The sequence below is a fragment of the Pholis gunnellus genome (genome assembly GCF_910591455.1).
Source record: "Pholis gunnellus genome assembly, chromosome: 10".
NCBI lineage: Eukaryota > Metazoa > Chordata > Actinopteri > Perciformes > Pholidae > Pholis > Pholis gunnellus.
Window position 1 is genome coordinate 3,196,698 of NC_136537.1, and position 25,554 is coordinate 3,222,251.

General features: G+C 40.9%; 2 protein-coding genes across 6 annotated transcripts; one reads left to right on the forward strand and one right to left on the reverse strand.

Annotated features, from left to right (window-relative positions):
- Positions 1–373: 373 nt before the first annotated feature.
- On the reverse strand, positions 374–13,084 carry tmem129 (transmembrane protein 129, E3 ubiquitin protein ligase). The gene is made up of 7 exons (XM_079167867.1): positions 12,772–13,084; positions 10,179–10,237; positions 7,632–7,889; positions 4,531–4,691; positions 4,255–4,414; positions 4,090–4,162; positions 374–2,874 (listed from the first exon to the last, which is right to left on the reverse strand). The coding sequence occupies exons 1-7, from the start codon at positions 12,974–12,976 to the stop codon at positions 2,690–2,692; spliced, it is 1,101 nt and encodes a 366-aa protein (XP_079023993.1). The 5' UTR covers positions 12,977–13,084; the 3' UTR covers positions 374–2,689.
- A 2,464-nt stretch (positions 13,085–15,548) lies between these two features.
- Positions 15,549–24,490, forward strand: LOC306701892 (uncharacterized protein). 5 transcript variants are annotated; one of them, XM_079167323.1, is made up of 8 exons: positions 15,549–15,767; positions 17,831–17,927; positions 19,080–19,286; positions 20,872–21,037; positions 21,192–21,641; positions 21,869–21,936; positions 22,401–22,444; positions 24,278–24,490. In XM_079167323.1, the coding sequence occupies exons 3-8, from the start codon at positions 19,083–19,085 to the stop codon at positions 24,327–24,329; spliced, it is 984 nt and encodes a 327-aa protein (XP_079023449.1). In that variant the 5' UTR covers positions 15,549–15,767; positions 17,831–17,927; positions 19,080–19,082; the 3' UTR covers positions 24,330–24,490. The 5 variants fall into 5 exon arrangements, with proteins under 5 accessions (XP_079023449.1, XP_079023451.1, XP_079023450.1 ...); XM_079167325.1 differs by having other exon boundaries at positions 17,834–17,927; XM_079167324.1 differs by having other exon boundaries at positions 15,764–15,890.
- The last annotated feature ends 1,064 nt before the right edge of the window (positions 24,491–25,554 follow it).

Here is a 25,554-nt window from a genome sequence, read left to right on the forward strand (position 1 = left end):
GCTGCCAATTGAGAATGGTGATTTAAGATACTCTATATTGGGTTCATATATTTGTAAATCTGACTCTGAAAGAGTGTGCGTCACCAGCCACGAACCTCACCGGACGTCACTGCTGTCAGGTTATGTCATTCAAATACACTGCAATACTGTTTACCTATGTGTAACATAGTTGAACACGTTCAGATTAAATCCCGCTAAATGGGAAAACTACGCCACCTGCTGTTGTAAAGTTGGACCTGCACTGAATAAATTGATAAACGCAACGGTTTTGTCATAAGCAGACATGCATGCAAACATTTCTAATACAAATTTTAAAAATGACATTTTTGACTTAATCCATTTGTGAGTAGAACTTTATTCTTTCATCAGCAAAAACATAGTGTTATCAACCCCCCCCCAAAAAAAGTCTAAATGTCTTCCTGGACCTCATCAACGTCCTCCTCACGGTCCACTTCCTCGACATCTGACTCGTCGTCATCTTCGGTGTCACAGTCCAACCTTGTTGAGGAAGGCTCTGTGTCAGGCTCAAAGAGCCTTAGGTTTGCCCGGATTGCCACCAGTTGTTCGACCCTTGCATTGGTGAGCCTGTTGCGAACCTTTGTGTGCATGTTCCCCAACAGTGACCAGTTGCGCTCAGAGGCGGCTGATGTTGGTTTACAATAGCTAGCTACATCCTTTGCAAAGAAACACAGCATGTGCTGCATTCCATACATCTTTAAAATATAGTTTTGAATTACGTTTTTATTGCTCAGCCTTTCATTTGCAGTAATTACTTTTATTTATGATAAGTCGCCCAACTCATGTTTCTGGCAGACAATGTTCCCAACTAGCTGCATCCAGGGTCCAGCTGAGCTAGGCTTGCATAGTCTTGTTCTCAACTACATTTAAGTAAGTTGTTATATGCTTTTGCAAAAAAACTTCAGAAAAGTTCAAAATTTCCAAAATTCCCGAGCTTAACTTCCCATGGAAGGTTTCTGGAAATTTACCGGAAACTTTCCGCCCCTTTGCAACCCTATTTACTGCAGTCATTAGTCCCGGGACTGCAGCCTGCAGCCCGGCTCGGGAATGAATGACGATTATAATCTTTCCCATTGAAAGCAGAATGTTAGTGGGTGTTAATGTTTTTTTTCTACAGTGGTATGTTGCTTTACTTCAGCAGGCTCGATGAGAAAGGAGAGAATAGATTTCCAACACTTCTAGAGAGGCACCAAGGTCAGGAAGAGAAGCTGTTCAATGACAGACAAGAGGATGCTTCTCTAACTAATACACTAAAGAGGAGGGAAGTAAATCATGCCCACATATGAGAAAGGTAGATCTACAGCAGAATAAATATTTGAAAGCAATAGAGAATGTCTGAAAGCCTTACTGCTTTTCATTTCTTTGTCACCTGAATTACGTGTTTTCAGTTGTTTAAATTGACGCACAAAAATTCACTAGAATGCAGAGAATGAAGTGTTTGACACTCAAAATGTCAAGGGGGAGGACCCAAGACCCCCCACTTAACAGTATAATATGTATATATCTATTGAGATGAAATCTGATTGAGTAATATTCTCAGCAACGCAAGATAAGAGCTTTTTCTTGTTTACCTTTCCACTATATATTCAAGCTTGTATTTATTCAACATCTGGCATATAGCTCATGATTGTCTATGTGTATCTTTTGATGTAGAGCCGGATGTAAATTAAAACATTTTCTATTAATACAATATCTAATTAAGGATTGACCAAGATTTATTCGGAAGTAGTAGTTTCTAGTTTTAAATGGATTGTTATTTTTTCCTTTTGACCAATACATTTGGTACCTCCACATAATATTTAAAAAAGTTCTAATCTTGAGTTTTGGTGGTGCGTTTAACTCTGTTTGCATTTGTATTGCATTGTGTGCCTTATTGTCTCAACTCAAGCCATGACTATAAGAACACTTGAATAGTTTGTGTTTATATCGGAATGCTTGTTATTAGTATTAGGCTGCTGCTGCCTGCAGGCCTAGCCCATAATGCAGCAACTGTATCTGATCTTAACTGCAAGAAATATCTTTTATACAGTAAGAAGTACTTTGTGATTATCCTCAACTTTTTCGATTGTCACCCAAATTCAAATCTTTTAAGTTCTGTCATGGGGAAGTATCAATACTTCCGCTTCTACTTGTGCGAGATAGCATGAGTCACTGTGAACATATGCTGTAAGTTGAATCCTTGGTTGTGATCGTCTATTCCTGTGAATAACCATGTGATCACTTGAGTTGCTCCTAAAGGCTGCTTTTACATGTTGATGTAGAGTAGGAGTGAGTGGTACGTTGGCTCATCAGAGCATTCTGAAGTGGATGTACAGTGATACAGGCTCTTGTCATACAGTCGGCATATTTATTCATTGTTCACTTGGACGTCTTTATGCAAACCTAAACACATTGTGGATGTCTTACTGACGCACAGGGTAACCAGGGTAACTGAGATCAAACCTCTTATCTGAAAACCCCAAACAAGCATACCTCTCAAAATGTCACATTGATCATGCCATGTACAGCAGTTTCAAAACAATTGTTTATCAGAGCGTTTTTCACGATCACTCAGAATAAGTTCAGTCCAATGTCCTGTCCACTGCTTCTCTCTCAGAGGTTTGCTACTGAATGTTGCTCAAAAACACATTATTTTGAGCGGGAATAGTCTGTTTGGATCTGTTTAGTCGTCTCAGTGGACCGCACAGATGTCCAGTATACAGAATTTGGCTCTACAGGTGGGACAAGGGACTCTGCTGGACAACCAGGTCTCAGGTCTTTGCTGGTCTTGGCGGCTGGCGAACCATCGACCCAGACAGGACAGACACCACATAGGTCTGCAGAAACACTGCTGGCACTCGGACTCGTTATCGGCTGCTATAAACACACAGCGGTCACAGGGTCACAATTAGAATCACACAGCTATGAATAAGGACAACAAAGCTAGAGAAATAAAGGCAAGGAATAGACGGGACTATCATGTTCACAAGACATCGTCACATGAATGAACTCACACACACTAGAGTTGTTTTGATACCAACACCAGTATCAGAAATGCCTCTGATACAGACTAAAATACTGGATCGGGTATCGGCGAGTATGCAAGTCTATGCACTGATCTGATATCAAGTTATAATATCATGCATCAGCTCATTTAGGCTACACAGCTTCACTGACATTACTGCACATGTGCAAACTAGTACTACACACCTGAGGTTAAACTGGTAAATGGACTGTACTTTTATTTCTCTTTTCTAGTCTTCTGACCACTCAAAGCTCTTTAACACTACATGTCCTCATTCACCCATTCACACACGGCAGGCGCTGTGCTACGGGAGCAATTTGGGATGAAGTGTCTTTCCCAAGGACACGTCAACATGGACTAGAGGAGCCAGGGATCGAACTACCTTCTAATTGAAGGACAACCCGCTCTACTACTAAGCCACAGTCGCCCCTCACTCTCATGTATCCGATTTTTCCTTGATAATTACTGTGAACAATAAATTTGTGCTTAAATCAGCAGCAGGAGAGCTAGTTAGCATTAGCTGTTGGCAGCCAGTGGGAAGCACAGCCCTGCTTGGCGACAGCACTAGCAGCTAACAGTACCAGTGGTTCCAATAAGCTACATCATTTACTGAAGCTCTATTCAGTAAAATTAGTATTAGGCAAAGGTAAATTATAACGTTATCATGATGTGTTCAAATGCAATGTTGTAAAATGCTGTTTTGGAGAAAAACTTGAATAAATCCAGTTGTGTTAAAGAGATGTTTTCTATAAAATAGATATTAGAGAGTGAATTTCGACCTGTTTAACTTCCTAACCCTAGCTCTAAGCAGCTTAGAATACGTCATTAAAACTACTATTTTCTTTATCAGAGCAAATACAATCATGTTTTATAATCACTTCAATCTTGTGCTTTTATGGAAATAACCACTTTAGATGACAATAACAAAGTAAAAGGTTAACATTTGTAATTGTTGACAGTTTACACTGACTTTGGGATGGTATAGTCAGAGTACATATATACTGTATATGAACTTAGTATCGGTACCTGGGAAGAAAATAAAAAGGTATTCACACACTCTCTCTTACCTTCTGCCTGGCAGAGTCTGACCAGCTTGCTGTTTGCTGGAACCTGCATACAGCCTATACATGGCTCCACCTCCTGAGTACGGAGAGACAATATTCTTCTGAATCATTTTTGCATGTTCTTAGTGATCCTGTGGTCAGGATTCAAACACACAGACAGTAGTGTACCTGTCCACTGGGTAGTGTGTACGGTTGATTGAGGTCCACCTGAGCTCGGAATGTTTCCAGGAAGAGTTCACTCATGGTTTGGTGGATCACTACATTGGGAGAGTTTCTGATGGGAGCATGGAGCTTCTCCCTGAGCTCTGCATACTCTGTAGAGAGGAGCCTGGAAACAGTGGGAAAGTGACATGACATATGCCGCTTTTTCCTGACAGCTCAAGACCCCCCCCCCCCCCCCCCCCCCCCCAACACACACACACACACACACACACACACAAACACCTGATATCAAAAGGTCTGACAGCAGGGTTGATGCTGTCCACTCTCAGGGTCAAGATCTGTGCTGGGGAGGTTAAGTCTGGAGTCAGCTGGTGCTGCCTGGAATCTGTCACTGTCACATGACATTCAGTCTGTAAGGCCATGTAGATGTGATATGTGGTCACCTACAGAAGGACAGAGATGGTCAGGCATGTGGATGAACAATGTTATTTTTTAGGTTTTTTTGCCAATTTAGAAAACTTCAGATTTCAGTCGCCAACCAACCCCGATGACGGGAAGATAGTGGAAATGTTTAGCTTGGTTTTACTGGTCTACACCTCGCTATGTGTGCACTCTTTAAGTTAGAAGTTCAATGCCTTTAAACATGCTGCAGACACAGAGCAACATTAGCATTTTTTCAGTGTTGAAAAAATTGATATTCAATTAATGATGAATATTCAATTGTGAAAAACCACACTACCACGGATGTCTGTGTCACACGTTCTCATGCGGGCCTGGGCCACTGCACGTAAAGCACTGAATGATGGGAGTCCCACAACGTCACTTTCATTGATTGAACATGCAACTTTAGTGGACAATAGTTCAACAACAACTGAAGGAACAACCTTAAACTAACTGTTTCAGATACTTGTTATATTGTAATTCATTCCCTGACAGCACAGTCCTGTTTATACGGAGCAAACAGCTAATGTTAATGGAGGTTGCATTGACTTGCAATGCACATGGAGTAAAAAGTATATAACTCAGGGCAATGTGCTTTTTCAGTTAAGATACCAACTAACAAGAGAGTTTGAAGCACTCTGTGCTGAACACCTGACTCTGCAGTAAGATGATTTGATCACTTTTCCAAACCCCTGTAGTACTCTGACTGGTGGTGGAGGAAAGCCTGAAACTCCTGCTGATTCAGCGGGGGTCCAGCTGGGCGGCTGTGGTGCAGAGTGCTTCCTAAGGTGTAATACATTTAAAGGCTTCTCCTCCAGACTGCCTAACTTTGGTGCTGAACATTATTCCTTTCCGCTCACCTGTCACGGCCAAACAGCTGTAACTCAACACAATTTCTCCCACAGGAGACTGACTTCCTGGATGGCATCTGGCAATCTACACATATAGTGATAATGACACCTAGTGTTTACATTAAGAACTGCATTTTAATATAGCCAGCAGGCCAACTATAGGTGTAATTTAAAAATAACTCCTGGACCATATTAATGAAGGTGTCAGCCAGCACATGGTCGTAGTTTGGACACATCTAGTTTGCACCAAAACATTGAAAACACAGATGCCCCTATCACCCTGTATGACTCTCCCATCGACGCTGTGAAGTCCTTCCACTTCCTGGGCTCCATCATATCCCAGGACCTCAAGGTGGGAGCTGAACATCAGCTCCATCACCAAGAAGGCTCAGCAGAGGATGTACTTCCTGAAGCAGCTGAAGAAATTCAACCTGCTAAAGACAATGATGGTGCACCATCGTTGAGTCCATCCTCTGCTCCTCCATCAGTGTCTGGTATGCTGCAGCCACAGTCAAGGACAAGGACAGGCTGCAGCGCATCATTCGCTCTGCTGAGAGGGTGATTGGCTGCAAGCTGCCGTCCCTCCAAGACTTGTTCGCTTCAAGAACCCTGAAGCGATCAAGACATGAGCTGTTTGATTCCCTTCCATCTGGCAGGAGGCTGCGGTCCATGAGGACCAAGACCTCACGCCACATGAACAGGTTTTTTTCCGTCTGCAGTTGGGTTCATCAACAAAGCCCTCACTGACTCGGACTCTTACACCCCCAGAACAATTTGTTAGTTATACACCCTTGCACATCTTTTCTTTATCAATATACACTTGCCACTAACATACTGTTATTTGTTTACCATATTGTAAATGTTAATATTTTTCTATTTTTAAATTATGTCACATACTATTGCACTGTGTTTATTGCACTGCTGGCCTAAACAGAATCAAAGTTATAGCTATTTTATAATTTAATAATGTTTCTTAAATACACTACATGTATCATAATTTATACAAATATTTTTTCCATTATCTTATTTTCTCATTGCACAGCTACTGTGTTCCTCAGTTGCTCTGCTTCCAGTGCAGCTTGTTTTAAGTAGAGCTTTTATCCAATCAGATGTCACCTCTGTGTCTCTAGGTAGAAGAGAGGCCCCAGGCCTGCAGACTCACCAGTGCCTCCATGTGCAGTTTAAGTGAATGGGGACGATATTGTTGATTGTCATAGTGTTCAACCAATCAGATCTTTAGTTTAACATTCGTTGACGCACTAGAGTGGCCTGCAGGCCTACAACTACGTCAGCATTAGCAGCAGCGCTGCAGTGAGATTCTGTGCTGTGATTGGTCAGTGGGCGAGCACGTGACTCTCGTAAAACGAAACTTAACAGCAGAGGCTTAGTCATGAGTTCATATTGAAAGATATGAATGAAATTATGATTCTTTTGCATTTTGCTTGGTGTAGACTTTTTATTTTTTTTTACCTAGCTTTGTTTTTTAACACTCAATGGCTGAAGGAGGATAAACGGATTTGTGAGTTGGGATTTAACTGTGGGATTAATCTTTGTCAACAAAGAAAAGAGGATGTGATCAGCATTTGGTAAGTCAACTGGTTTGTTTTTTTACATCTAATATCTGAATGGCCCTTGAGTGTGTAGCAGAATGCGTGTTGCTGCTGTTGTTTTTCCGTTAAGCTAGTTAGCCTAGCCTCCCAGAACACTTGCGGAGCATCAGCTGTTTTTTGTTGTGGTTCTTTTTGTTCCGGGTTCAGAGGTCACACAGACCGCTGTCTCCTAGTGAGCACAGAAAACATTATATTTCCTACAATTTAAGCTTCTGTATTTACCAAATGCACTCGTATTATTCAAACGTATTGTTCGGTTTGTAAGCCTCGTACCAAACGGTTTAATACAAATACATAACGTTACATAGTTACAGCCCAAGAAACGAATAATAACCCTAGCTGTGGCGCCATCATGTGGTTATAAGGTGGTATTTCAGCAGTGAAGGGCCAGGTATAAAATGCACGGCCCGCCACTGGTTTATTGTTATGCACCAGTATGCACTAGTCAAATTCCTTGTGCAATAAACTGTTTGTTACTCACCTTTAACACCCAGCTGTCAGTAACAATTACTCTGGCTCCAGGCACCCCCGTAGCAAACTTGTCTATGCGTCTGAACTCGGTGTTGACGCTGGATGCCACAGATCCCCAGCCGGGGTGAGGAGGCTGTATGTGGGCCTGCAGGGCCTGGCTGATTGGGTGGTTGTGCCAGTGACACCGAGACCAGTAGATGACAAGCGTCCAGCTGGTCAACTGGATGCAGAGAGAGATGAGGAGAAATGCTCTCCAGCTGTCACTCACCTGGTGAGACACAACAACACAGCTGAGACCAATATTTAAGAACTACTGACAACAAGGTGGCACCGAAAACACCGGAGATGCTCCACACTTAATCAGGACATACAGTGGGTACGGAAAGTACCCCTTTAAATTTTTCACTCTGTGTTTCATTGCAGCCATTTGCTAAAATCAAAAAAGTTCATTTTATTTCTCATTAATGTACACTCAGCACCCCATCTTGACAGAAAAAAACAGAAACGTAGAAATGTTTGCAAATTTATTAAAAAAGAAAAACTGAAATATCACATGTTCATAAGTATTCAGACCCTTTGCTGTGACACTCATATTTAACTCACATGCTGTCCATTTCTTCTGATCCTCCTTGAGATGGTTCTACTCCTTCATTGGAGTCCAGCTGTGTTTAATTAAACTGATTGGACTTGATTAGGAAAGGCACACACCTGTCTATATAAGACCTTATAGCTCACAGTGCATGTCAGAGCAAATGAGAATCATGAGGTCGAAGGAACTGCCCAAGGAGCTCAGAGACAGAATTGTGGCAAGGCACAGATCTGGCCAAGGTTACAAAAGAATTTCTGCAGCACTCAAGGTTCCTAAGAGCACAGTGGCCTCCATAATCCTTAAATGGAAGTTTGGGACGACCAGAACTCTTCCTAGACCTGGCCGTCCAGCCAAACTGAGCAATCATGGGAGAAGAGCCTTGGTGAGAGAGGTAAAGAAGAACCCAAAGATCACTGTGGCTGAGCTCCAGAGATGCAGTAGGGAGATGGGAGAAAGTTCCACAAAGTCAACTATCACTGCAGCCCTCCACCAGTCGGGGCTTCATGGCAGAGTGGCCCGACGGAAGCCTCTCCTCAGTGCAAGACATATGAAAGCCTGCATAGAGTTTGCCAAAAAACACATGAAGGACTCTCAGACTACGAGAAATAAGATTCTCTGGTCTGATGAGACCAGAGAAAACTTCTTCCAGAGTGCTCTGGACCTCAGACTGGGCCGAAGGTTCACCTTCCAACAAGACAATGACCCGAAGCACACAGCTAAAATAACAAAGGAGTGGCTTCAGAACAACTTTGTGACCATTCTTGACTGGCCCAGCCAGAGCCCTGACCTAACCTAGCCCTGACCTAAACCCAATTGAGCATCTCTGGAGAGACCTGAAAATGTCTGTCCACCAACATTCACCATCCAACCTGACGGAACTGGAGAGGATCTGCAAGGAAGAATGGCAGAGGATCCCCAAATCCAGGTGAGAAAAACTTATTTCATCATTCCCAAGAAGACTCATGGCTGTACTAGCTCAAAAGGGTGCTTCTACTCAATACTGAGCAAAGGGTCTGAATACTTATGACCATGTGATATTTCAATTTCTTTTTTAATAAATTTGCAAAAATGTCTACATTTGTTTTTTTCTGTCAAGATGGGGTGCTGAGTGTACATTAATGAGAAACAAAATGAACTTTTTTGATTTTAGCAAATGGCTGCAATGAAACAGAGTGAAAAATTTAAAGGGGTCTGAATACTTTCCGTACCCACTGTAGCTGCTCATACTGTAACTATATAGTTATATTATGCACATGTTCTCTCATTCTAGCCTGATTTTAAGTCTTGTTAAAATAACATCTCTATTTAAGAGTTCACCTGAAGTCCTCAGCATCAGCCACTGACTTTGACAAAACTGTTTTTGTTCATCACAATTTTGACTTCCCACAATTAAATGAACATGAGCAGCTGCAATATTGATGTTGATCGACTGCAATATTGACACTCAAACTCTGCTGCATATCAAACTGTGTACAAAGCATTCAACAACAGCATGAGAGAAACCCTCCTGAATGTTGCAGATGCAGTCGAGAGTAGAAGAGTAATACACTGTTTATTTTATGGGCAAAACGAAAATGCTCTTAATTCAGGTGAGGAAGAACCTTGTTTTAAGACTTATTTTGATGCAAAGGTTTGTTCATTAGCAGGAATGTAGCACCACATGATAGTGAAAGCAGTGCTCTGTTGATTTTTTATTTTGGCTCAGAAGTTTGGTACAATTTGATTTCTCCTGTAGGAGCTGCACCGTCTTATTCCGATGCAGAGATTTGTACATGAGCAGGAATGAAGTAGAGAAAGCAGTGCTGTTCATCTATATGTGAAAGTACAACCTAAACATCAATGAAAAATTGCTTTGGTCATTCTGTTCATAATCTTGCAGCCTTACTGGGAACGGACTAAAGTGTAATGCATGTGTATAGAATCCAAGTGTGTTCACAAATCTGCAGACAGAGAGACAGACAGGCTGACCTGGTGAATGTATCCCAGGTTTTTCTCTGGAGCGGCGATACACATCCCCATGTAGTAACCTGGAGAGATGGACAACAACTTAGACATGAGCAAGACACATGATATGAACAAGAGCACCAAACGACATCATCAGAGGCAGATCCCATCCACTTCGCCTACCTGCACCATACACAAACATCTAATGCCGCCCATGAGGACAGCCACAGGTTGTTTAGTGGTGTTCTCTGTACTTCAGCACATTGGATGCAAAATGTCATCATGATCATGTGGCTACGGCTCAGGCGGTGAGTGCTAGGGGCCCCATGCCCACAGTAGGGCCCCCAATTCAGAATGTGTCACCGTGACTTTCTTTTGCAAATACTTTTTTCATACTATTATTTCAGAATAGACATGAATAGAAAAATAAAAGTACAATGTAGCCCTAGTACATGTACACATATAAGTGCTGATTCAGGTTTAGTAAGGGGGAAACGCATCGATGGGGAAACAGCACTCAACACGATTTAGGCCGTGGGCCAACAGGAGCTTGGTAATAGACAAGCTTATTAATGAAGATTAAAACATGTATAACCGTTTATGAATTGCATACTAATGTGTTAATGTAGGAACAATGCCTTATTAAGGGTATACTCATACTACTGCTTCATAGCGTGCAGTTATTATAAAGGACCCCTTTTATGCTAACAACTTCTACAGTGGACAAATGAAAAATAATTGTTGCCACTCGGAATTCTTGCACACTTTTTGTTTATCGGTAACTTTGTCGAAGTTACTTTTTCAAGCAAATAGAGCGGGCGGCTATCTTTGGGGTCCGGCATGAATGACGTATAAGTAGTTAATATCCAATAGCGTGCTTGGAAAAGTGCAAGTTAAACGACCTCAATCCCAGTTACCGCTGCAGTGTCAATGTCATCAATGACATTAGTTTGTATTATTTAACATTTTTAAATGTACAACCACATTTGACTGTCAACAGAGTTAAAAAAAAAAAACATGTCGTATTCAACTATTGTTCTTTTGCACATTAGTTTCATTGTACTTGCTTATCGTGACATCTTGGATTTGAGGATTATAAAATCAAATATTCCCTGAAACTTCAGGCTTCAGCTGCATAATAAATACATCTGGTTTCACAAATATGAGACGTATTGTATTGAATGGGAACTTCAGCTGTCTCTTTGTCAAAGTGATGAACATAACGTCATCAAAACGAGCCACCCAGTACTTCTTTCCCTTTATTCAACGTTCATTTAAGGTTACAAAGAAGATGAGGAATACAATTAGTAACAAAAGAACTAGAAGAGGAAAATCAGTACATACATACTTAACTAAAGAGGTTTTGAAGGTGAATACTGGTCAAAAATATATATATATGGTAAAACTTACCATATAAATGAGAAGATTAAAAAGGTAACTTCTGTCCAGATCATTTCCCCATTATACTAGAAAAACACATCTTTTCTTTCAATTAATCTTAGTCTCACCTAACATTTTAAATCTATTAAACATTAATCCAGAAAAAGATTACATACATTTATTCATGAAAATAAATGTAGAGTTGTTTCTTTGCCAGTATTACTTCATACACAGGACTCAGAACGATCATTTCTATATGTTTGTTGGGTAGATCAAATGTATATTTTTAAAACACTTCACTAACTTAATTCTTGACAAACTATATATTCTGAGCTGCTGTAGAAACATGGTGATGCAAGATGGTAGACTCTGTGGAAGATGACCCGCTCCCTATGTAGATATAAATGGCTTTTTCTATGCTAACGAAAAGCAATTCTTAATTTCGGGTGATTATACACGGATTCAAATATATAAAATAAGTCTAAATCCATCCCTGATGATTGGACCACTCTTGTACCATCCATGTTTGTTAGGGAAGTTGAGAAAACTGGACCCATAACTCTAACAGACACAGGATGGGAAAAAATGTATTTGGAATGATCTTGAAACTTGAAAGAGTCTTGTGGCTGAACAGGTATTGCAAAGATTCAACTTGGAAACCCAGGAACCTGCTGCTAAAGCAGCTAACACGAGGCTGATACCGTCCTGTTACCAACAACACAAAGACTAAACCAGCTAACACGAGGCTGATACCGTCCTGTTACCAACAACACAAAGACTAAACCATCTAACACGAGGCTGATACCGTCCTGTTACCAACAACACAGACTAAACTCACTGGAGATCAGTATTTTCTCAAACTAAAGCAGATACGTGGCAGTCCATTTCGGGGCCTTTGACGTCCTTACTAGGTGAAGAGTTTAGGAGGTGTAGCTCTGTGAATGCATCACGTGATGTCCCACACGTGCCACAGATATTGACACCGTGCATAGAAAGTAGAACACTGTCCCACAACATTGTCCCACAACACTGTCCCACCTCAACATGAAGGCGTCAAGTCACCTGCTGGCTCGTCGTGTATGTTGTCTTTAACAGGAGCTCTGATCACTTATTAAGCTATCATGACGTGTGTACAACTAGACCTTCCAACCAATGAAGTTGATCAACATGTTCAACATAGCGACATTGTGACACATTTTAATGTTAGTTCTTTACGTATCTGAATGTTTGGTCTTACCTAAAGGCAGAGCGGAGTGGACCAAGACGGTGATGCTGGTCCTCCTGACGTGGTACTGGATGAAGCCCATGTCCTCACTCCCCAGCCACGACGAAAACACATTCTGGATGGTGAGACCGGCCGAACGGAACTCGTTGGGCGTAAACACGAAGCAGAGAGAGAACGCTACATAAGCCAGAGTAAAAGATAACTCCGGGCTCTCCATACCTTCTCTGAGTACACTACTACCGTGGTGGGACCTCCTCTACTTCCTTATGAATGTCTTCTTCTACCCGTCCTCCCCTAGTGTAAAGGTCCGTGCTGCCATCTGCTGCTCTACTTCTTCTGTTTTTGTGTTGTTGTTGTTTTTTTCCTTTTTCTTCTTCTTTGTTTTTTTTTCCGACAGCTGCCATCCTTTATTTTGTATTACTGCCTCCTACCGGGTTTAACGAACACTGTTATGTATTCAGTTACCGTTTTGAAAAGCTCCCATCCACCGTGTCTCCATGGTGACACCTTTGACCCTGACCTGTCCTCGTGCTAACCCTCTGATTTTGAAAGTTTCATATTTATTTTTATCAAGAATAGCCCCTTTTTTATAATTTGAACTATAAAAATCAGAATCAGCTTTATTAGGCATACATGGAATTTTACTTGGGTTTCCACTTTGGTCTAAACATACAAACAAGAGAAATGTAAGTATAAACATTTAACGACTATGTACAGTATAAATATAATTATATATCCAAAAGTATATATATAAATATATATTAGTGGTGTAATGGATCACGGTTCAGATCACCCCTCACGGTTCGATCACTCATGAACCGCGGATCAATTGAGTATTTATTTTCTTGTTTTTTTACAGTTTAATCATCATGTGTGTTATAAAGTGTTACTGCTGCTGTTCCTTTTCAAGTAACAAGTCCCCGAATACCAATGCAGAGTGTCAGTGAACAGATATAAAGCAGTAGTGTGTTCACTGAACGGAGCAGGTTAGAAGCATTTAACGGTGAAAGTCATGGTGAGCGGAGGAACTTGAGAAGCCCCCAGCATCATTTAAGTCGCATGTTTGGGAGCATTTTGTCTTCCCTGTAACTTATAATGACGGATAAGGGAGGTGGGCAAAACTGTTACGTATGTAGGCATTATTTAAAGAGAAAGACATACGATAACGGCAATACATCGACATGTCCACACATATGAAGAGCCACCATCCCGTCTGTCAGCGACGGGGGACACTCCGTTGTGGAAAACAAAGGATTTCAAAATCTGGTTAAAGTGCTTGAACCACGCTACGAAATCCACTCACGCGCCCACTTCAGTGTGAAGCTTGTTCCAGGCCTCTATGAAAAGGAAAATACTGTGACCGCTTTCACCACGGAGGAGTGGAGATTCATAGACACGCCCCCTCTGAGAGTCACACAGACGCACACCTGGTGCAGGTGCTGACAGAAGCAGCAGAGTGGAAGCTAGACAGGCCCAATAGTAATATCCCAGTCACCACAGAAAGGTCTACCCTCTCCCCAGACAATGGAGATATTCTCGTATTTTTTTAAATAATGTCACAGTAATGGTAAACATTATTGCAGTGTATTTGAATGACTTAACCTGACAGGAAATAAACAGAGACCCAAGTTGTTGCAGTTCAGTTCAGTTGAAACAGTGTAAGCTAGCTCACTGGCTGTTTCTTTCTTTTAATATTGATCAAAGGACGAGGGTATTAACATACCCCATGTTGCAATTAAACTTAACAGAATTGAATATTCTTGAATGTTTTATTTGTATTTATTTATTTCATTTTGTTTCAAATTGGACATCTTCAATATTTTTGTTTTTATGTAAGACTATAGCCCAAAGTGTTCTTTAAGTTCTTTAATTAATAAAGGAAAGCAAAGTTATATTTGTCTCCTCCCCTTTTCTTTGTTGATCCAAAAAATGATCCGAACCGTGACTCAAGAACCGTGATCCGAACCAAACAGTGAGGTTTGTGATCTGTTGCACCCCTAATATATATGAACATAAACCTATACAACAACGACAGTGGATATTGTTCTTGATAGTGGTAAAGTCAAAAACAGGAGCACTCAGAATGTCAAGTCAAGACAAACGGTATCCAGCTTTGGTTCCACTGCTTCAAAGCTGAGATCAAATGAGTCCATCTTCTCTTAATGATGCCCATGAGGTTGGTCCTGCAGTTTTCTCCTTTTGCTGTGGTTTATGCTCTTAGATGCTTGTTTTAAAAAATAGATGCACTTCTGACTTCTGGTGACTAGTAGTTGAATACCTATGTTGAATACACTTATTGTAAGTCGCTTTGGGTAAAAGCGTCTGCTAAAATACTTTAATGTAATGTAATGTAATGCTGCAGTACATTTATTAATTTCATTTATTTGATTAAAGCAATTAATTACGTAATCGATTAATGATTAAATCAAAGTGATTAACTCATTAGTTGATTATTTAATACATTTTAAGAATAAAAAAAATAAACAAGCAGGATTTCTTTTTAAATAAATTCTGATTTTGTTGCTGGCCACAGAATTCTGAAAAATCATCTTTGACCTAACAATATTACCATACTGTACTTAAATACTACTTACATACTGTACTTAAATACTTCACCGACTTTAAACAGTTAGGAACAGGCTACAGGATAATCTGAGGAATATACCTCTGAGGTTCTCCTCACATTTACCACATTTACCTTAGTCAGTCCTCCTAGCTTCTGATTGGTTAGTTCTGTCACGTGTCGTGTAGAAACAAGGAAGTGTTGTTGTTGTGAACTTGTGGATCAGTCTGGAGAACAGTTAGGCGCTGGTATCCGCGTCCATCCAGCTCTGTGTTCCCAATAGGAGTGACCCAACCACCACACACACAACCCTGTGTTAGGTGGTGTTATGTTAAGGATTTGGTGACTTTTAGTCCCTGTAACTGTGGATATCGCCATTTTTGTGCACCCGGATTGTTGTCCGTTCGAGAGAAGCTGATGAACTGAACGCTCCTAGTAGTTGGAGGTATGAAGGATTTCTGCAGCTTTTCCCCTATTTCATGATTTTTGTGATATTTGAACCAGACATTTTTCTCCCTCCATGTGTGACGATGAGAGTGAATCGGTTCATGTGCTGCAGTCTGAGGAGGTCAGTGGGCTTTCACAGCGGCTGGTGCTACCGGCAGGGTTTAACAGTAGAGCGTACAGTGTCCAGCTGTGTAAGTAATCACGTCAGCCAGCTGGAGACCCGGGGGCATCAATATCAAACACTTTATTTCCTGCATGCTGGTGAATTATTGAAATGATGGTGTTAATCTTTTTTCTTATGAAAAGGAAAGCACAAAATCCAGGTGCCAATTCAAATTATAACAAATATAATTGAAAAGTTGTAATATTAATTGAATAAAGTAGTAACTTAATTGTTATAAAGTCATATTTCAAGAAAATAATCTCCCTGCCCTGTAGTCTGCTTTATGTAATTGCTCGCTGGATGTCCCTACCTCATTGTCAAATGAGGAACTTTCTTTTGGAATATTGCTGAATCTGTGTAAAAGGGGCTTTTGACTGATCCAAAGTCAGTTTAATTCCACACATTGATGGTTAAGGTAAATTAAATCAACCGTGGCTTCACCCTCAGAGAGGTTCAACAGAACACTCATTAGTCAGATAAACAAGACACGAGCTCAGCAGCCTGTGAATGGAATGACGGCCTTAACCAAGATGCTTTGGCTTACAGCACAAGCCTTCACTCTGCAACAGGTTTCTGTTGGTTTCTGCTTGGAATAAGACCGAGGCCCACAACCAGCAGAAACAACAGTATGACTAAACGGTCAAGTGTCCCTATGGTTTCGGAGACCTTGTCTACATCAAAACAAAAACTCAACCCTGCACTGGAAAGTCCCCTTTGAAATATCGGAGTGCCTCAGATCAGATGTACAAGATTACTTTCCTCCTAGATCAGTGTGTAGGTTCTCAGATTGTCCATCAGATTGTCCTTGGTTGGATGGTGGACATAAGACCCCTGATTGTGACTCAGCTGTGCCCCCAACCCCCTCGTTTCACGGTATTGGCCTAACGGCTGCGTTCACACAAATCCCGGCGTTGCGACAATTTGCAGCAGGGTTGTGCGGCGGTGGGGGAGTGTCACTATTAGGGCGATCTAATCGACCAATTGAATGATGAAATACATAATACATGCATAACGTGTGTGGCAAGAATGACAAAGCGTGCGTTCCCCCACAGAAGAAGCTGAAAACCTCGCCCACGATCCCCTAAAGCATGGAAGCATTCTAGACTGACACCCAACTATGAGGTTCTCTGTCAACTCTGCAAACACTTCCTACTGCGAAAGCATCCCGAGCTCTTCGTCGTCAGCAGCAGACAGCAGCGTGTCCTGTTTTTCTTCTCATCTCAATCAAAGCATGATATATTAGGATTTACTGTTTTCACTTCAAATAGTTATTTCTTCATCTTCTTCATGTTCATTTCTGAAACGTTATTATGGTAACATAACGTTACACCATGTGTAACAGTGTTATTCCTCTGTTTTATGTTTTCTCTTTAATGGGTTTATTTTAATTATGAGTGAGAAAATGGCCTAAACCAAAAAAAGGAGACTGTTGTTACAATCTGTTGATCTATTCAGTTATTTTCCTCACCCCACACTGATGCAAAAATACATTTGATTATCTTAACTGCATCTAACTTCAGAGATAAAATCAATCCAAGTCATAACCGTTTAAGTTTTAGGTCGAGTACTTCAGTGAGATACTGATGATCCAGTTCATGGAAAGAGTTTCTATGATTAAATGAATGTGTCACAGTAATCCTTTGAATTGTTCTCATCAGGTATTTCAGAAATAGGGGTTAATAACTTGTGTATTTGTTTTTAAGACAAGATGATTGAATAAAATATTGAAATATGAATCAGAAAAGTTTTTGATGTATATTTTGGGTAAATGACTGGTCATATAAAACCAGTCATGTTTAGAATAATGGATAAATGTAGCAAAGGTAGTAGTACCTAATACACTTTTATTTTTTTCCGTCAGAGCGTTTTTATGATCTTCAGCTTCATTCATTTCTCAGCAGATAGAAGAAAAGACGGAGCGCTGGAGCTCGAGCAGGAAGCACGCTGCAGTGAGGATCCATGTAGTCAGCTGTTACACCATCCTGGGCAGTTGTGGTACGTGCTAATGTTTAGTTTTTTACCCTCATAGTTTTTTTTATCTTTCTTGTATACAGTATAGTTTTTGGCCCCATACACACACACACACACACACACACACACACACATGTCTTGAAGTTCTTCAGCGTGAGGGACGAAGACACAAAGCTCACAATTTGTCACAGCTGCAAGTCTAAAATAAGCCGTGGAGGAACAACCGTAAAAGATTTGGAACAACTAACTAATCAGACACTTGTTGTAATTCATCAGAGAAACTCAGTGCTCAGTCAGCACCGAGTCTCTCCAGCACAGTCCTGCTTATAACTGAGCTAACGGCTAACGTTAATGGTTGCATTGACTTACATTATGATGCATTCAACCTCTACTCTGTACTGAGTATTGAGTTAAAGCAAATATAAAGCTGTCATGATGTGTCCAAATGCAATCATGTCAAATTTAGTTTTTGTCGAGAAATGAATGCATTTGTTTGAAGGAGATGTTTTTACAGTAATATAAAATAGATATTATTCAGGGAGTGACCTGTTTATCTTTCTTACACTAACTCTAAACAGCTGATCATTATATAAGTAAAACTGATTTTCTTTTAATCAAAGCAAATGTTTTGAATACAATTTGACTTGTGTGTTTTATAATCAATATGGCAAATGGGTGATGTTGATGACTGTTTGCACTGACTTTAGGATGGTTGACATATTGTTGTGGGACAGTGGTAATAATGTGAGTCTGGAGCCTTGCTGTCAGTACAGTTTCAGTTACAGAAAGAATAAAAGAATTGGAAATCTGAATTGACCAAGGTTAACATATTGATGTGATACTCTCATCAGTGACTTACAATAATCTGCAGAATCTACTTCTGAGGTTTTCCTCACATTTACAGCAGTCGAAGTCCTCCTAGCTTCTGATTGGTTAGTTTAGTCACATGTGAGTTAGGAACCAGGAAGTGTTGTTGTGAAGCAGTGTGGAGTGCCCCGAAAGAAAGTTGTCCTTCTCCATCCTGCTGTTTCTTCCCTAAGAGTTGATCCAACCACCACACATCAGTAGCAATAAACTACTATAATACTCCTCAGGAGTGAATATTAGAATTATATATGTTTTCCTCATATTCCCACCTGTAATGCTTACAACATGTCCATGTGTTTATATCTGCAGAAGATGACCAAACCCAAAACCAAGGCTTGCCTCCACTGTCATGGAATGAATGCAGCAAACCGCAAAACATGCCAGTCGTGTTTTGCGAGCCTCTCCATAAAAGAGAGGATCAAGTTGAAGGAGGAGAGCTTGCGCTCTGGTGACTGGGGGGGGAAAGTGAAGGAGCACCGCAACGCAGGCAGAGTGGTGGATTCAGCCCGTATATCTGTAAGGACAATGTTCTCTCTCTGCTCAGGTCTTTACATGCCTGGATCATCTATTAAGGGTCCCCAGTCCCGAGCATTATGCGTGGGCCCCGGGGAGCCAGGCCTTCAAAAAAAGAGCTTGATAATGAAGAAGGCTCCTGGACCCCCCTACAGTCTGCTAAACCCTAATCCTTATGTCGTCTTTACTTGTGTTGATCTGCTGGTCCACATTTTGGCAGCGCACCAGAAAATATCTGTTCTTTATTTCCCAGGGTGCAGCATTAACCATCAATGACTTCACTGTTGTTTCTAGATCAGTGAAAATGTGTGTGCATAACGCTATTATTAACTTCTTATTAAGGCTATTGTTAACTTCTTATCAGACTGTATGTAGGAAGGGCACATAGTCGTTGTGACATCACCCATTGGCTTGTGGTCTACTGTTCCCTGGATCTTTGTCTAGTGGGATGTACCCCTGGCCTTTGTCATTGTTCTTTGTGTGTACTAAAGTGGGTAAATAACATTGGCTTTCCATTATATTGTCATGTGTGGAGGTGGAGCTAAAGCTCCTACACATACTGTTCATCAGCTATGCTGGTATAGCAGTTCTTGGTGTTAGCATCAGGCCTTATGTTTTCATCAATAACATCACATCTGGATGATTGGATGCTCTAAGAGGATTATAACAGACAATTCAGACTTCTAAAACGGATCCAGGGGGAAATTAATCTGATGATCTGATGTCCAGAAAGATGATACAGCAGAGCAGACGAGTCGTCATTTTGAAAAAAATCTGGACCCTGCTGTTCCTTTTTTTTTCTCATCTATGGCGTATGAACAATGTTTTCCTTTCCATAACTTTTGTCATTTCGTCCTTGATAATACATTTGGGATTATTGGGGAAATTGAGTTTCACCAAAGGATTTAATGTTTTGTTAACTTTCCAATCTTTAAAAGCCAAATTGCTCATGGCAAAGTAGCGGATGTCGGGAACCTTTGCTGGAAGGCTAAGCTAGTTCTTCTTTCCCATATTACATTACATTACATTACAGTCATTTAGCAGACGCTAAAAAGCGCCAAAGCGACTTACAATAAGTGTATTCAACATCGGTATTCAAGAGAACTACTAGTCATAAGTGCATATCCTTTGCTAAACAAGTATCTAAGAGCATAAACCGGAGCAAACGTACAGCGCAGAAACAAACACATACAATAAGTGCAACGAGCTAACACGAATACAATAAGTGCTGAGTGGAAGGCTCAAGGTAGTACTTCTTGAAGAGGTGAGTTTTCAGCCTGATGAAAGATGGGCAGCGACTGTGCTGTGCTGAGGTCAGTGGGGAGTTCATTCCACCATTGTGGGGCCAGGACAGAAATCAGCCGTGACCGGGTCGATCGGCCGCAGGGACCTCTGAGCAACGGGGCAGCAGAGCGGAGTGGTCGGGCGGGGGGGGGGTGTAGGGCTTGACCATGGCCTGGAGATAGGAAGGAGCTGTTCCTTTCACTGCCCCCATATTGTGGGAGAGTGAGCAAACAGCGTGACCGTATTAATAAAATGAGAACATACTTTCTTATTAAGCCGACTCTTTTAATGTCTATTTTTCTAGGTGAAGAAACTGCATGAGCTGGACTTTAAGCCTCTGCTGTTCATGGGGAGAGAGAGGAGAGGGGGCTGCTCAGCTGAGGTCATCACAGGCATCGGCCCCATACCAGAGGGACCTGTGAGGGAGGTCATTAAAAGAATGACTGCCCTTTATGAGTACTTCCTCAGAAGTGAGAACACATCTTTGTTTAACTTTGCCTTCACATTTTAGTTTATAAAGCCTTTTTGTAATATGATGAAATATGACAAATGAACTGTCTTTGTGGGGCTGTTAGCTATAAAGAACATTAACTCTACATTCTCTTGTTATTCTTTATCTCTCAGATTACAGTGAGCTACTTGCCACGACTACAGCTCCATCTGATGAAGCAGCATCAGCAGCATCAGCACCCCCGGTCTCCTCCCAGGAGGAGACCCTCCCTGTCTTAAACCGTGTCCCTGTGGAACTCCCACCTCCCACTGCTCCCTTTCTCTCCTCTTCTCCTCCTGCAACCCCTTCTCTCATTTTACCTCCTCTTCCCACTCTTTGTCTCTCTTCCCCTCCTCCGACTCCTTCTCTTTCTTCTCTTCCGACAAACCTCTCTCCCCCTTCACCTCCTCTCCTCCCCTGCTCTCTCTCTTCACCTCCTGCAACTCCATCCCTCTACACTCCTTTAACCCCCCCTCTCTTTCTCCCATCCCCCTCTAATCCTCCCACCACCTCTCCTCCAGTCGAAGGCCCAATGAGAACGAAAAAGGAATCGCTGGGAAAAAGAAAAAGAAATGAACCCACAGGTTGTCTTTTTTGTTTAATGACATAATCCCCATTATCATCACTCATCTTCCAATTCAAAGCTAACAGAGCTCAAGGCTAGCCCACAGAGCATGGCATTAGACTGACACATGCTTGTGCTCATGAAAAAAAAATATATATATATATTTTATTTATTGATTATTTATAACAAATATTTGAAGCAAATCATCTAGTTTGTTATCTATTCTGTTGATGTTCTTATTTTCAGGCTGCAAACAGCACACCTGGCAGAAGCTTTTCTTTTTTGAGAAGATAATAGAGAGGAGGTCAAACCAGGTAAGATCAGATGTGTTTCATTTTATTTTATTTATTACATTACAGACCTTTGAGGTCTACATGAACAAAAGATTTCTTGTAAATGTTTGCGACAGCCGCACAACTCACTCTTACTGTGAAGGACAACATTGATGGTCCATGATTAACTCCTTGCTGGCTTCCTTCAGTCCTTTGGAGATGATCCTTCAATATGACTCTTCCTTTGTGGCCCTGTTGAGTGCTGAGAGGCCTCAAAGTATGTAGGTTCATCTCAATGTTGGGCTGAACACCAAGACTCAGAAAGGTGTCTTCACTTCCTGTCATTTAGCTAAACGGAAGCAAAGAGGGGCAACTCCAATACTCACTAAATGGACCTTTTTTGTCTTGATTCATTGTGGGGACAAAGTGTGCAGCAGCTGGACACATGTGTCCGCTCAGCCCTTTGAATGAACTGTTGTGAATTGTGTCCTTACTTTGCTCTACAGGGAATAGAGGAGGTCAGAGTGCACTGGAAGTCTTGTTCAGCTTGGTGAGAGACTCTACTTTACCTTTACTACTCGGTCCAACCTACAGTATGAGAAATATGATCAACAGCAATCGTCATCACAAGCGACCTGTGAAAAGCCTTTAGCTCTGTGGTGGAAAAGGTTTAACCAAAGCGTTATTAGTGTTGTAGAAATGCTAAGAGCTACACACTGATTCCTGCCACTGTAACCCTGAATTTCAAGGGAAAGTAGGAAGTTAGATCAGTGGTTCTTAAATGGGGATACGTGAAGGCACTCCAGGGGGTACGTGAGATTTTTTTTAAATAGATTTAAAATTAGCATCCATTCAAAAATCCTTGAAAAATAGTTAATTAATAAATATTCAATAAAATATAAGTGTAAGTTCATTGTTAGGAAAAATTCACTCGAGCCGTGGTAACAATCGTTAAACAGGACATTTATTCTTTGCAAAGAAGCAGAGTTGATTCACATACAGTATACATGGATCAAGGCTGCTCAGAGATCTGTCTCCGAGCCTCTGATATTTATACCAAGTAAACATATAGTGTCACAGGCAATACGTCACAAAAGCATAACACACACTTAGAATATGCTGTATGAAGGCAATTCCTATCTGGACACTTTAACAATTGGTTCTAGTACAAAGGTCACTTTTATCATCAGAAGACTCCATGAAGTATTGACGCCGTCTACAACTTTATTTACCATTACAAGCAGTGCTGAGTGTTCTTGGATAGACTAAACAGCTGTGGCGCTTAATGTCAGAGGATGTTCACACAACAAGGACACATAAAGACACCAAGCTTTGTAAGCACACATTATATTTAGTCATTTAGATTTTTACTCTAACATTCATAAACTGAATTTTATATTCAGTAGGCTATTCAATTTCATTATCCTAAACCAGGGGTCGGCAACCCGTGGCTCTTCGGCCCCTCTGTTGCGGCTCCCTGAGTCCTCTGTCCACACTGGGTTAGATAACGGTAGTGATGTTTATGGATGTGACTACACATTTGTCATGATGAAGAGCACCGCTAGCTCCGCCTGTGCTATGAGAACTATATGCAGATAGATACTGTATACAGACAGGTCCGACAGTTCTTTACCATAACAATTGTTATTATTATTATGGTGTCATCATTTTTGATTGCCTAAAATGATTAAACAATTAATAGAATTGTATCCAGAACCGATTGAACCAAATGTGGAGTCATCATCACTGTCACCATGAGATCACTGCTGTATTATGAAACCAGTCATCAAGTAACAGAAGCACATGTGTTAGCCTCTCTACCAAAGCACAGGCCCTTTGAATATGAACAACATGGAAAGATGCTTTGGTTTCTTTGCCCTTTGGTTTAAGAAGTGGAATGAGAGTTTAAATTGGACCCAAACAGAGTTTAAACTCCACCTAGATATCATCTGGGTGAGATGATTCAGCTCAAAGACAAAGTGGGGGTGGAGCAGACCTTCATTTCACAAGCTGGAGGCTTTCTCTCCACTCAACTGAACTGGCAGGAAGAAAATATGTCTATCCACGCCTTCAATAAGAGGGACTAACTATTCACTCAAGAACTCAACCATCTATTCAGTCTCTCCAGTGCAGAAGGCCGAGGGACAAGTCAAATGATTTTGTAGCAAGCTGACATTTCTTCAGTCATTTGAGAATAGGACAACATGCTATAAAAGTAGTAAAGACAAAGAATGACATCAGACATCAAAAGCCTATTGGATCTTTTTTATGATGCCATGGGCAAAGGTTTCATTTGAATCTGTTATGTTAAAGGAAAAACCAATCACATTGCAGAGCATTATAATTCAAGTTCTATGTATTTACTGTGTGCTCTTTTTCACAGTGGCAAAGAATGGGAGGACACCTGGGAGCCTGCTGTTAATTTTTCGGTCTAGCTGTCGCTCTAGTTATCGTTTTTGAATTCCCATTTTTAAAGACTTGTTTGTATGTAATTGGAATAGAATGTATTCACTGTGTTCCAGGTCTAACTTTGTCCCTTTTTATCAATTATGTGATACGATTCATAAATTCCTATTATTATTTATTTCTTTATTTGTATGTATTATTTTTGCTTTATCATGTAGATATTCATGTATGTATGATGAATAAAAACATTTTGGAAGAAAAAACGTTTTTTTCAATCCCCTTTCTGGATACTGTAAAATATAAGTATGTTTTTATGTAATGTAATGTAAAATGTCATAGAGGCCATATTTAGCTCATTTTCCCGTTCATTGTGTTTTGGGTTTCCATTAGAACGAGTATACCTGTACTCTCCCTCAGTCTGAAACGCTCCGGGTGGAGATACTCAGATGAGGTTAAGCTCTAATGAGCCTCCCTGTGACGGGAAAGGGAGCTAAATCTGAATGTTTTCTTTAATCACATGTTTTCTAATCTGACTGGCTCCTGTGTTCAGCTCCAGGTTGTTTGAAGACTCGTCCCTATCCCGAATCAGTCTGGATCAGTCGTTGGTGTAGAGGGAGAAGAGCAGCTGGGAGAGTAAACATCTGGAGGTAAAGGTGCTGCAGGATGTAGTGCAGTCTGTTTGCTGCAGGCCACTCCACCCACGTTGGCTAAAAACGTGTTTTTCAGGTTTTCAGTGTAACTCCTCTCTGCTACTTTGAGCTCCTTTGTCAGTGAATTCCTGGACTGGTCGTACAGGATTCTGTACAACCAGCCTGACTGTAACCCCCCTACTGCTCTCATCAACAGATAACAACAGATAGAGCACAGATCTACTGTTTGGCAGAGCAACAAGCTTTGGAGCTCAATGCAAAGTTATATGTTTATATATATATATTAGTGGTGGGCACCGCATTAATTAATTAACGTCTTTTTATTTCTTCATAATGAGTTGTGTGGTAAAGAAAGGCCTGGGTGAATATACATATTATGCCTACCAAAAGATAGTACAACTATCTGTAGACATGAAAGCTGTGGAATCTTTGTAGCAGTTATTATGTCTTCCAAATTCATGTTTGAAAACAGGAAATGCTTTTTAAATTCAGGACAAGAAACCTCCTCCACCAAGCACAGGGTTAGAATCAGCTTTATTTCAGAGTACAGGGATGCTATTTGGCGTCTCACACACAAACTAATAATAAAACACGATCAGCTGAG

Coding starts and splice junctions, on each gene's coding strand:
- tmem129 (XM_079167867.1), bottom strand. CDS start 12,976: ATGGAGAGCCCGGAGTTATCTTTTACTCTGGCTTATGTAGCGTTCTCT. Junction 10,238..12,771: donor CCACTCCGCTCTGCCTTTAG/GTAAGACCAAAC, acceptor CCATCTCTCCAG/GTTACTACATGGGGATGTGT. Junction 7,890..10,178: donor ACCTGGGATACATTCACCAG/GTCAGCCTGTCT, acceptor GTGTCTCACCAG/GTGAGTGACAGCTGGAGAGC.
- LOC306701892 (XM_079167323.1), top strand. CDS start 19,083: ATGACCAAACCCAAAACCAAGGCTTGCCTCCACTGTCATGGAATGAAT. Junction 21,038..21,191: donor TTATGAGTACTTCCTCAGAA/GTGAGAACACAT, acceptor TTTATCTCTCAG/ATTACAGTGAGCTACTTGCC. Junction 21,642..21,868: donor AAAAAGAAATGAACCCACAG/GTTGTCTTTTTT, acceptor TCTTATTTTCAG/GCTGCAAACAGCACACCTGG.